The 12,621-nt window shown below is 42.9% G+C and overlaps 1 protein-coding gene across 6 annotated transcripts in view; it reads left to right on the top strand.

The window, feature by feature from the left end:
• KLC1 (kinesin light chain 1) overlaps positions 1-12,621 on the top strand; it is a 203,042-nt gene that overhangs the window by 155,319 nt on the left and 35,102 nt on the right. For 5 of the 6 annotated variants that reach the window (XM_068254333.1, XM_068254331.1, XM_068254332.1 and 2 more), the window contains one exon: positions 7,825-8,285. The exons of the other annotated variant lie outside the window; for it this stretch is intronic. In XM_068254333.1, the coding sequence (XP_068110434.1) occupies positions 7,825-7,890 (66 nt within the window). In that variant the 3' untranslated portion in view covers positions 7,891-8,285. Of the gene's footprint in view, positions 1-7,824; positions 8,286-12,621 lie in introns of those variants that run through there. 6 annotated transcript variants of the gene reach the window in all.

The following is a 12,621-nucleotide window of genomic DNA, read 5'->3' as shown; positions in this document are numbered from 1 at the left end:
ACACACAACAAGCCTTCTTTATCCAGCCAGACACCTCCTTTACTTCTTACATTACCCATATCCAGTATCCGATCAATAGACACCTCTCATGTGAATCCAAGTATATCATTTACCTCATTTCATGCCCCTGCCGGCTCCAGTACGTGGGGCGGACCACCCAAATGACACGCAGCAGGATTGGCCAGCACAAAAGAAACATCATTAACAAATTTCCCCTTCACAGCGTCTCATGTCACTTTTGCACCCATCACGACAATGATTGCGATTTTTTTTTTTTCATATTACATTAATTGACTCAGTACGTGCTCACTTGCCGGATGCCCTTGATCGTCTCAGAAAAACCGAAATGTATTGGATACAAATTCTGAAAACCCTCGTCCCTGAGGGACTAAACGAGCAACTCGAAAAAATTCACTAAATCCACTATCATATCTAGCTGCGTTTTTACCTTATAATGATTATATTTATTTAATGATGATTATGTAAATATTGTGTGTATATTGTGTATGTTTTTATTTTGTTTTTGTTATATATTGCATCCTCTGACTATAATCTACATTTTGGACACCACTTATATATAGAACTGATCCTAATCAACATACACATTTTTTTTTCTTTTTTTCCTATTTAATTCACTAGATGCCATACCGTTTAATAACCACATGATGGCAGCAACACACTACTATAGTAGTTTTCAATACAAAAGGCCACATTACATTTGGCAGCAGCCGATTGGCTGCCTGTCCCCCTCCATGTATCTCTGCCCCGCCCACCCTACACACTCTGCTTCCTTCCATTGGCAGACACATCCCAGGCACCATATATAAAGCATGAAGTGTCCTCACTTCATCAAAGAGGCGCTATTCGTGCTACTGACGAGCGACTGGTAAGACTACTACTATTTTTATTTTACTATTTTATCCTAACATATATTTCACAATCCCTTGCTTATATTCACTATACCCTGCCGCACTATTGCAACTTTTATGCAATTGACTTTTATGCAATGTATTTTTATTAATATGTGCCGTATACTGCTGCACACTATGATTATTTTTTCTGCGGTCACTCAGTTTGTGCTGCCACACTTCAAGAGACACTGAAGCGGAAAAAAAAATTATGAGATTATGATTTGTATGTGTAGTACAGCTAAGAAAAAAACATTAAGATCAGATACATCAGTCTAATTGTTTCCAGTACAGGAAGAGTTAAGAAACTCCAGTTGTTATCTCTATGCAAAAAAGCCATTAACCTTTCTGGCGGTAAGCCCGAGCTGAGCTCGGGCTATGCCGCCGGAAGGCACCGCTCAGGCCCCGCTGGGCCGATTTGCATAATTTCTTTTTTGCTACACGCAGCTAGCACTTTGCTAGCTGCGTGTGCAATTCGATCGCCGCCGCTATCCGTCACGGCGGCTCCCCTTCACCGCCCATAGTGAGTGCTAGAAAGCATGAAGCCAGTGCATGGGCAGTGAATTCACCACCCTCAGCCTCTCATGTAAAAGAGGCCCAAAACAGCTGCCCTGAGTTATGGCCGGCATCTTCTAAAGTGCAGTTTGGAGTCCGGTCTATGCTAAATCACAATCCTGTTTGCTTGACCTAAAAACTGTCTCTGCAGAGGCCAAAGAATCCTACAAGCAGGGAAGAAGATGGGGAGCAGCAATGAGGCCAGGTAGTGATATGAGCAGGAAAGGAGATGGGTTACATTTCTCAGATTATTGTACCCCAAATGACTGCAGGCTCTAGTACTTATAGGTAAGGATCTTATTAGCTTTATAACTCCTCACAGAGCACATCTCCTGGGATATCTCTGTAATTGATCCAAGAATCCAATTTCTCGTGTAACGTTGGGGGAATATCATCTGTATAGCGTGCGAACAGCTCAGTGGCCTAGAAAAGCTGTTTCTGAGGAATCTTTACCGATTATTCATTGATAAACTGGTACAGGGGGTGTAAGGTCCGCTAGGAAGAACAATACATGGAAAAATAACTTCTAAATAGAAATAAAGACCAGATCCACAGCTAAGTAACGAGCATTTCTTTTAAAGAATTGTGTGTTTGCAAGTAAGTAAATTCCCTTATTCTGATCTCTAGCAATGATCAACGAAATGCAAATATTTCAAAGTTCATGCAGATTTATGTACATTTTTATGCAAATATATGCAGCTTGAATATGCAGCTTTGAACCTGGTTGGAACTTGATTGATCAATTTTCAAGCTGCATATATTTGCATAAAAATCTACATAAATCTGCATGAACTCGGAAATATTTGCATCTCATTGATCATCCCTACTGATGGCTTGTTTGACTTATAGCGTTTGTCTGCCTGGCCTCGCTGCATACATGTGACATTTTATGCAGCACGTGTTGCTTAGAAGATTATGAAGCAGTTATTCCAGCCATACTGTTATACTAGATGTAATCATGCCCTCTAATCCTCCCCTACGTAACGTGGCTGGTAGGGATGATCAATGGCATGCAAATATTTCTGGGTTCATGCAGGATTATGTAAATTTGTATGCAAATGTATGCAGCTTGAAAATGGACCAATCAGTTTAAACTTTTGTGGGACTTGATTGGTCCATTTTCAAGCTGCATATATTTGCCTACAACTTTACATAATCCTGCATGAACTCAGAAATATTTGCATGTCATTGACTATCCCTAATGGCCGGCAGGAATACTTATATATACTCTAACCTTGTAACATCCGCTGTCAGCTTTGAGCCAGAGAAAAACCACTTTGCTGTGAGAAGCCAAGCTTACAGGACTTCTAGTGATTACCATACACAGGTCAATCCTTGTATGATGGGTTTATGTCAGACCTACAGTACCTCAAGAAAATGAGCATACCGCTCATGGTTTTGTAAATATTTTATTATATTAGAGTGTAAACTTGCTTGACCCATCAATATAACTCAACTGTAAACTGCTGGCAACAAAAGTGAGTACACCACTAAGTGAAGAATGTCAAGTCTTCCTAATTATACAAGGTCCCAGATGTAAATGGGGAACAGGTGTGTTAAATTTGGTGTTATAGCTCTCACACTCTCAGGGCCCTTTTCCACTAACGCTAGGGTTTGCCAAATAACCTAGGAATCGCGGTAGGTTATTTCCACTACCGCGATTCGTTTTTGCCTCAAACGCGATCGCGCCGCGGAACGATATTTGCCGCGATTTTGCTATGCACTACAGCATAGCAAAATCGTGATCGCAATCGCCCGAACTTTCCTGCACTTTGCTATTCAGCAATCGCTAGCGTTCAGCGTGAACGCTAGCGATTGCTAGTGGAAAAGGGCCCTCATACTGGTCGCTGGAATTTCTACATGGCACCTTATGGCAGAGAACTCTGAGAACTTAATAAAAAAAAATTGTTGCTCTACATGAAGATGGTCTATGCTATAAGAAGGTTGCCAACACCCTGAAACTGAGCTGCAGCACGGTGGCCAAGACCATACAGTGGTTCAACAAAACAGGTTCCCCTTACCACCACTTAAGGACCACGGGATTATCTAAGGATCTGTGCTGCGTGGGCTCTCCAGCCCGCAGCACAGATCAGGATTGAGCCAGTGCGACCAGACTATTCCCCCCCCCTTTTTTTCCCCACTAGGGGGATGTCCTGCTGGGGGGGGGGGGTCTGATCGCCGCCGGCTATTTCTGCTTAGCGGGGGGCTCCTCAAAGACCCTTCCTCATCGATTTTCGGCCTCACTCTGTTTCCCTCCCTCCCCCCCCTTCCCCTGGGTGGCACAGGACGGCGATGCGTCCTGCGCCGCCTCTGATAGGCTTCAGCCTATCAGATGCCGGCGATCCCCGGCCAATAAGAGGCCGTATCTACCCCGCGTGTTTACATTTAGCCTGCAAGCCGCGATCGGAGGCTCGCAGGCTGTTCACAGAGACGCCCTCTGTGAACTGACATGAACGGCCGCTCGAACAAGCAGCTGTTTCCATGGTAACACCACTGCGACATGCCGATGCCTATCGGCGTTAGGTCGTTAAGTGGTTAAAACAGGCCTTGCCCTGATCAACCATAGAAGTTGAGTGCACATGCTCATCGTCTTATTCAGAGATTGTCTTTTGTAAAGAGATGTATGATTGAGTGCAGAGGTGTGGTGGGGGGTCTGCTGCAGTGCTGAGACCATACACCGCACAGTGCACCAAATTGGTCTGCATGGCTGTCATCCCAGACAAGCATACTAAGGACATGGAATATTGGTACCATTATTGGTCTGATGAGACCAAGATTAACTGATTTGGTTCAGGTGGTATCAAGCTTGTGTGGAGGGAACCAGGTGAGGAGTACAAAGATAAGTGCGTCTCCAGTCAAGCATGGTGGGAGTGTCATGTTTTGAGGTTGCAATGGTTCTGCAGGCACTGCAGAGCTACAGTTCATTGGGGAAACCATGATTGCCAACGTACTGTGACATTGCAATGTATGATCCCAACATGACAACTCCAAACACACCTCAAAGATGGCCAATGCCTTCCTGAAGAAACAGAGTAAAGGAGGGGACTGGCCAAGCATGTCTCTAGACCTAAACCCTATTGAGCATCTTGCGGAGTGTCCTCAAGAGGAAGGTGGAGGAGCGCAATGTCTCTAACATCCACCAGCTTCGTGATGCTCTGATGGAGGATTCCAGTGGCAACTTCGAAAGCTCTAGGGCAGTGTTTCTCAACATTTTATTGGTATCTACCCCTTTTAAAACCCTGGACTCACCAAGTACCCCCTAGCATGGTAAACAATATCACACGTACCCCTTGACACAAAATTATTTAATCATAGTACATTATAATTTGTTCTAAACAATTTCCAAGCATTTACTATTGCTTTTCATTATTTAAACAGCACTAAATTAGTATTTTAGCTAAGATTTATAATTTTCCAAAACTCTAAATTTGTTATTTTTGGTTAAGTATATCAAGCCCGAGTACCCCCTGGAACCATCAGAAGTACCCCCTGGGGTACGCGTACCACACGTTGAGAACCTATGCTCTAGGGAACCCCATGCCCAAGAGAGTTACGGCAGTGCTGGAAAAATAATGGTTGGCACACACAATATTGACACTTTGGGCATAATTTTGACATTCTTCACATAGAGGTGTACTCACTTTTGTTGTCAGCGGTTTAGACATTAATGGCTGTGATCAGTTATTTTGATGGAACAGCAAATTTACAGTTTTACAAGCTGTACACTGACTGCTTTACATTGCATCAAAATAGCATATCTGCAGTGCTGTCCCATGAATGGATACAATAAAATATTCACAAAAACATGGTGTACGTACTTTTGTGAGATACCGTATGTTGTGCTGTATTATAGGCCTTCATGGAAGTGACGTGTAGAATACTCCCAACAAAACATTCAGGTGACTTCAAATGGACACCTTTTCTTTCTGTTCTACAAGTCCTCGCTCGTGTAGAGCGTTTTCAGTTACTATAAGGCCTCATTCACACTGAGAGCTTTTCTAAGCGCTTGTGATTTTGAAGCTCTTACTAATATTATCCTATGTGAGTGTTCACACTGGAGTGATGTGGTTTTGTAAAAATCCCCCATAGCATTGTATTGCATTAGCAACAGCTTTTAAAATCTCTCTAGTGTTTGAAAAGCTCTTGTAGTGTGAATGGGCCCTAAGGGAAGGAGATTCCTATGTATTGTATAATTACGGCTGATCCACTTACTTCAATCACAGTATAGATAATTGATACTGTTATATAGATTTACAAACATATATACTGAAAACTGATTAAGATGAATTGGGGCCCAAGGCAAGATACTAGCTTATGCTTCCTCCTAAAGTCTTTTTGGTAAGTTGAGGTGGGAGAATGGTCAGAGAAAGTGGAAGCTGGGTCCCTTGATGCCCACTGGGCCCCAGGCAGTTGCATAGGTTGCCTTGTGGAGAATCCTGCTCTGCATATATACATAGGACACGAAACTCCAATCACATTTATCCAATCACTGAGAATCCCATCGGTTTGGGCGTTAACTGTCTGTATTTCATGTATCTGATGTGTAAACTGTTGTTAAAGTGTCTGGAAAAGGATGTAAAAAAGGCAGGATGTAGATAACAATAAGTAATGCCAAAGGGCACCACTGATGTTTAGAGGTGTCTGTTGCAGTGTTACATAAATGATTATGCTGCTTTTAAAGTAAAACGAAGGTGAAAAAGACAGTCGCATACCTATGGAGAGGAAGGCACTGTAGTGTATAGAGCCTTCCGGGTCTTCTCACGGCATCCTCGTTCCAGCGCTCTCACCTCCTTTGCTTGCAAAGCCTTCTGAAGATCTCGGAAGGCAATCCTGTCCCTGAGTGCTTTCAAAAATATGCAGCTCTGTACTGCACATGCAGAAGCAAGACAAAGACAAATAACATTTCTACTGGCAGATTCAAACCGCTGCAGCCACTAGGGTGTGCTCAGTAGGCAGTAGCCGTGTTAGGGAGTCTTGCCCAAGGTCTCCTTACTGAATTGGTTTTACTTGCTGAACTGAAAAAGCCGAGCCCTTAAAGTGAACCTCCAGACTAAAAATCTACTCGGCAGCACTGAAAAGGCTTGGTGTTTCTTTAACAGTTTCACAGCAAAAGGACTTTGTTTTTCTTACCCAAGCCTCATTTTTAGCTGCACAGAAGCTAACCTCTGCCCCATCAAAGAAAACTGCCCGGGCATTTTTCCCCTGATGTTGTGCAAAGCATGATGGGATTTCTGATGTTCTCGTTCTGCTGTTTTGGTGCAATTTTTTTTTTTTTTTTAAAGATTTGAAGGCTAGCACACGCAGCTGGGAGGGGTGATCAGGACACAGGACAGTTGGAACTGTCTCATGCTCACTGTCACCTCCTTTCAACTAAAAAGATGACTGCTCCCATGAAATCACAAACATTTGCCTGTTCTTTTAACCACTTCACCCCAAGGTGGTTTTTACCTTAAAGGGCAAGAGCGATTTTCACCTTTCAGTGCTCATCCCTTTCATTTGCCAATAGCTTAATCACTAATAATAACAATGAAATTATCTATATCTTATTTTTTTCACCACCAATTGATCTTTTTGGGGTTGATATGTTTTCAGTAATTACTTCATTTTCTATGCATTTTAAAGGGAAATGCAAGGAAAAAATAAAAAAATACACTTTCTCCAATTTCATCCCATATGGTTTTAATATGAACACTGCTACTGTACATAAAACCCACATATTTTATCTGCCTATTTGTCCTGGTTATCACAACTTTTTAATTATGTCCCTGGTACAAAGTATGGTAACAAGATATCATTTGGAAATAAAGGTGTATATTTATTTTTTTTTTTTTTGGTGGGTTTTTTCCCCCCACTATTTTCACTTGCACAGGGATGCACGTGTACCCGCGGGAGCGCGCACGCACAGCAGCAGCACTGTCTGACTTATAAAAACGTCCTGGAGCTATTAAGAGGCTCTTGCAGGACGTTTTTATAAGTCAGCATGTCATTAAGTGGTTAAAACGGGGTGGGTAAGAGATATTACCTATTTTAATTAACACAACTAATGTAACTTAATGACAGTATGTTTGTTTAGGCTGAAGTTTCCCTTTAACCATAACACTATTGTGTCGGGTATGGAGCTACCAGTCTTAGGAAGCACTCAGGGGCACGATTGTTTCCAAAGCCAGCGAATTGGAACGTAGGACTGTACTGGAACAGGACACCGAGAGAGGACAGGGAAGGCTCTATGAGATCCAGTCTTCTCTCTCCATAGACCTTTTTTTTCTCACTACACATTTGCTTGAAATGGCTATCAGTCGTGATTTTTTTTTTTTTTTTTTTGCATAGCTTGTAGTAATTTCCTTTTTCCTTTCTCCATCAGGAACGAAATAATTGTCTGACAGACTCGAGGGGGCTGAGCGCAAGTCACACTGATTTGGCTCATTAAGCCTCCTGCTGGGGGGGGACTCGATACAATCCCTTTCATCCGAGACGCACTGAGACACTCTAGGCTCCTAGAAGCGGCTTGCTTGTGTTTGATAACAGATTGAACTTTTTACTTTTCTAAAAGGGTAAAAGACAAAAATAGATTTTTAAAAAATTAGTGTTACTAGCTATTTTTTTTTCTTTTAAATGGAACATTTTATTTATAGACGTGTATGTACATATACATTGCTGCTTGCACCACTGTCCGTAGAAATGTAATATATACGGTATACAGAATAACCGGGTCACTGTTACACCAGCCAAACAGAAGGCAGAAAACCGCTGTTTAAATTTCTGGAATGTGTATATTTTACTTAAAGAAGTCGAAAATTCTAAATATAGAGTTGAAACACGTGATTTTTTTTTTCTTTTTGGCTTCTCAAGAGATTGTAGATCCACCCACCCAGGCAGTTTTGCGACTCCCACTTCCTGCTCACACTGCATTGGCCAGTTTACATAGATTCAGCATTGCAGCCTCCTACCTCTGCTTCCTCATTGTACATTTCGCACCATCTGACTATTGGTCCAGTGATTGGAAGGTGGAAAACAGACTGGCGACTGTGTTACAAGGCTATTTAAATCTCAAGTTTAGCTTAAAGGGAATCTGAAGTGAAAATAAACTTATGATATGATTTGTATGTGTAGTACAGCTAAGAAATAAAACTAAAAAAAATAGGAGCAGAGACATAAGTCTAATATACATTTGTGTTCAAAATGATTCAACCCCCACTGAAATTGAGTGTTTTGGCCAGTTTAAAGGTGGCCATACACTGGTCGATTTGCCATCAGATTCGACCAACAGACAGATCCCTATCTGATCGAATCTGATCAGAGAGGGATCGTATGGCTACCTTTACTGCAAACAGATTGTGAACCGATTTCAGCCTGAAACCGATCACAATCTGTTGTGGTGGTGGTGCTGCTGCCGCCGCTCCCCCCCCCCCCCCCCCCCCCGCCGCATACATTACCTGCTCCGCCGGCACGACTCCCGGGTCTCTCTCCGCTCTTCTTCTCCGTCTCCGCTCTGGTCTCCGGCCCCAGCATGCTTTACTTCTTCCTGCCCGGCAGGAAGTTTAAACAGTAGAGCGCCCTCTACTGTTTAAACTTCCTGCCGGGCAGGAATAAGTGAAGGCATGCCGGAGACCAGAGCGGAGAAGAAGAGCGGAGACTAGCGGGGGCAGTCGCGCTGGCGGAGCAGGTAATGTATGCGGCTCTATTGCGTCGGTCGTCGGGCACTCGAACGCCGCTAGCGATGCGCTCTTTACCCGCGGGCGATCGACGGTTATTTTCCACACGGCGCGATCGATGGGATCTGACGAAATGGATCAAAATTCGGCGTGTAGCGTGAACGATTGGCAGCAGATTCGATCCCAGTGATCGAATCTGCTGTCGAAACGGCTGTAAATCGGGCCAGTGTATGGCCAGCTTAACATTGATTTTGATCATTTGTCATCTTGTTTACAATTAAATCAAAGAGGCACTTGTAAGTCTTCCTCCTTCAAGCCCCATGTGCTGACTTTTGATGCGTAGCCCCGCCCCCTTGCAGCCAAACCTTATGGTGTTCTCTCTGCTCAAGATAGTGCTACGGAAGGGCCATAAGGGGGTGGAGCTACACGTCGGAAGGGGCTTGCAGGATGAGTTAGAAAACTCATAACTTTTTAGGAGAACCCTGTGCAATGTTTATTTTAGATTTTATAGTCTCTTGATGGAATAAAAGATCTTTAGGCAACAAAAATAGCAAATCACTGTAGTTTGCTTAAAGCTTCACTTGAAACCAAACCAAAAAGGAAAATGAACAAGGCAAATATCAATCAAAATTATGTATTTTCTGTTTTTATACATCTTATCCAAATGTACTTGAAATCCCCCCAAAACATGCTGTTCTCTGGTTTCACCTGCTGGTGGGTCAGTCAGGTGTTACTAAGTGATTATGCAACACCCAAAGCGTTCCTTTGTCTACATGAGGTGGCGGGACTGTATAGTTCACAGGAAGTAGGTGTGACCAATTCCCAGACCTCTGCATTGCTAACAGGATACAGGGTTGGTAAGGTCTTAAAGCGGACCTGAACTCACAATGTCCTCTTTGCTCTAAAAGCTATTCAACAGCATAATCACCTTTAACAAAAAAAACATTTCTTTGTTACAGCTGATACAAATCCTAAAATAAATCCCCAGTGTTTCTACTTCCTGATTCATGGAAGCCGACATATTGTTAACCTCCTGTGCTTTCAAATGGCATGATCTACCATCTCTGTCATAGGCAGTCATGTGACACAGGGTGGAGATCAGATTACAGTTTGTGATCAGACACAAATGAGGGGAAATGAAACAGGCTAAACTCTAAATACATACAGGGTGCATTTCTCTATGTATTTCTTCAGTCCTGTGCAAGAGTTCAGGTCCACTTTAAGTGTCTACTGGTAACTACTGGCTCCACTAGAGATTTTTGAACTTGAAAAGTTATGTTTGAAACATAGTACTTGTGTAAATTAACTTTCATTTGTCCTTGTTCAGTTTTGGCTGAAGTGAGTTTAAGATACTTGACCCTTTGGCCTCAGGGATGAAGGTAGTATTCACGTCCCTTGCCTGCCATCTCCCTATTTTGACTATCAATGCTTGTTTAGATTCAGGCATTCATATTTTCTGTTCTTTACTGTGGATGACATAGCTTTACAAAGTAATGGTTGTGACCTGATAAGTGTTACAACTGGTGACTTTTTCAGCTGAAATCCTGGATGCCAAGTCTAACCACCAACTGGCAACTAGGAATTGTGGCTCTCAGGAGATGGAGAGATTCTTGAGCATATCGCAGTAAGCAGTTTGAAGAAGACTGGAGCTGAGGTCATGAGTTCACAGTAAAGGTGGCCACTAACAGTCCAATTTCTAGTGAAAAATCATTCGAGCGATCAGAAATTCTGATCGGATTGGTTGTAAATAATCTCTGTTGATGGGCACAATCAATTACAGTACATATGATTTATAAAATAAGTCGTCCGATTGCATTTTCGTCGAACCAAAATTTGGATTTTCTTGTTGGTTGTGATAGGAAGCAAAGATTGGCTTGTTGATAGTGTTGATCAGAATTTCTAATTGCTCTAATGATTTTTCGCTAGAAATTGGATCATTAGTGGACACCTTAAAGCAGAACTGTAAAGAGTTTTTACACACATAGTTTCACTTACCTGGGGCTTCTGCAAGCCCCCAGCAGCCGTCCTGTCCCGCGCTGGTCCTGCCAGAGCCTCCGTTCTTCCGCCGCCGTGAAGCAGACGCCAGCGCAGCCCTGTCAAGCGTATCTTTTCATCGCGTTCCCCTCTGCAATAGCAGGGGACGCGAAGAAAGGATACGCATGGCCAGAGCCGTGCAGGCGCAGTGGCCCGGCGGCGAAATCGAAAGTAGCTGGCAGCGGGAGAATGGCGGCTTGTGCAGGACCGGCACGGGACAGGACAGCTGCTGGGGGCTTGGGGAAGCCCCTGGTTAGTGAAACAATGTGTTTAAAAACTCTTTACAGTTTCGCTTTAAGCATGCCCTGAACTTAACTCACACAGTTGTGTTCGCTTCTCATCATCTGTAACATTGATGTGTTGCTGAAAAGCAGACAGAAGCATGTTCGTGTGCTCAGGCCCTAAGGCCGTGTTCTAGACCACTGTACCTACCAAAGAGCAAGTAACTTAATCTTCAAAGTCCTGTGCACTGGTAATGCAGGAATGACTTTGTCTGAGTTCAGTCTCTTAATTTAATGCAGGGGCCAGAAATATGGTCACATGGGGCTGCTGCAATCCTTTGACAGCCTGTCCATGCAGGGGAACTTGCCAGGACTTGAGAAGGAAGCTATTTAATGAAACACTTGAACTTTGTGTGGCTCTTTAGAGGCTTCAGTTTGGGTCCACTTTAAAGCAAACCTGTCACAAACTGGTAGTTAAGTAGTTGGCACGCCAAGGTATGTTTTAAAGACTTTTATGTGATGCTGCAAAAGGTGTATAGTCCAATGTTTCGAGGCATCTAAGTACATCTTTATCAAGGAAAGCAGTGCAAATTAATTTTGGTCTGAAGGGAAGTACCCTATATGTCCCTGCGTTCCAGAGGCTGCAAGGCCCTAAGGTATTTAGGGTGCCCAGTTAGAGCACTCACATATAAGGGCAATGCTGCTTTGCCAATACTTATACTTCATAAAGTTTAGTAGTAAATACTAAGCTTCTCATGAAAGAATACTGAACATAACCTGACATCTAGTAGGTCCAGAGCTACAGGTTTGTTGATCTTTTTTTTTTTTTTTTTTTTTTTTTTATTCTAGTTGGTCTTTGTTCCCAAAACCTCCCTCTTGGTTCTTCATATGATTCATTGATGAGGGGTGGAGGCGACCAAAATATGATTGTCTGATTGTATTGTATGTAAATAATAGAAAATAAAGACTATAAAAATGAGGTATCCTCCCTCTCCAGATGACGACCCAGACAAAAAAGGGTTTTAGATCAGGTCAGATTTATTCAACCATGTTTAAAACCGACAACGCGTTTCACGGGTCTCTGTCCACTTCCTCTGTTTACTATCAGTGCCTTCAGAAGTTCCGTTTTAGAACAGGGCACAAAAAAACAAAAACACGGGTCTAAAACTGAACTTCTGAAGACACTCCTATTGACCCAAGGAAACGGGCAGAAACCCATGAAACGCGTCTGAGTTGTGTCATCTGGTGAGA

The sequence above is a fragment of the Hyperolius riggenbachi genome, chromosome 9 (genome assembly GCF_040937935.1).
Source record: "Hyperolius riggenbachi isolate aHypRig1 chromosome 9, aHypRig1.pri, whole genome shotgun sequence".
In the NCBI taxonomy this organism is placed as follows: domain Eukaryota; kingdom Metazoa; phylum Chordata; class Amphibia; order Anura; family Hyperoliidae; genus Hyperolius; species Hyperolius riggenbachi.
Note: the sequence above shows the minus strand (reverse complement) of the source record. Positions and strands in the feature narration are given on the sequence as shown.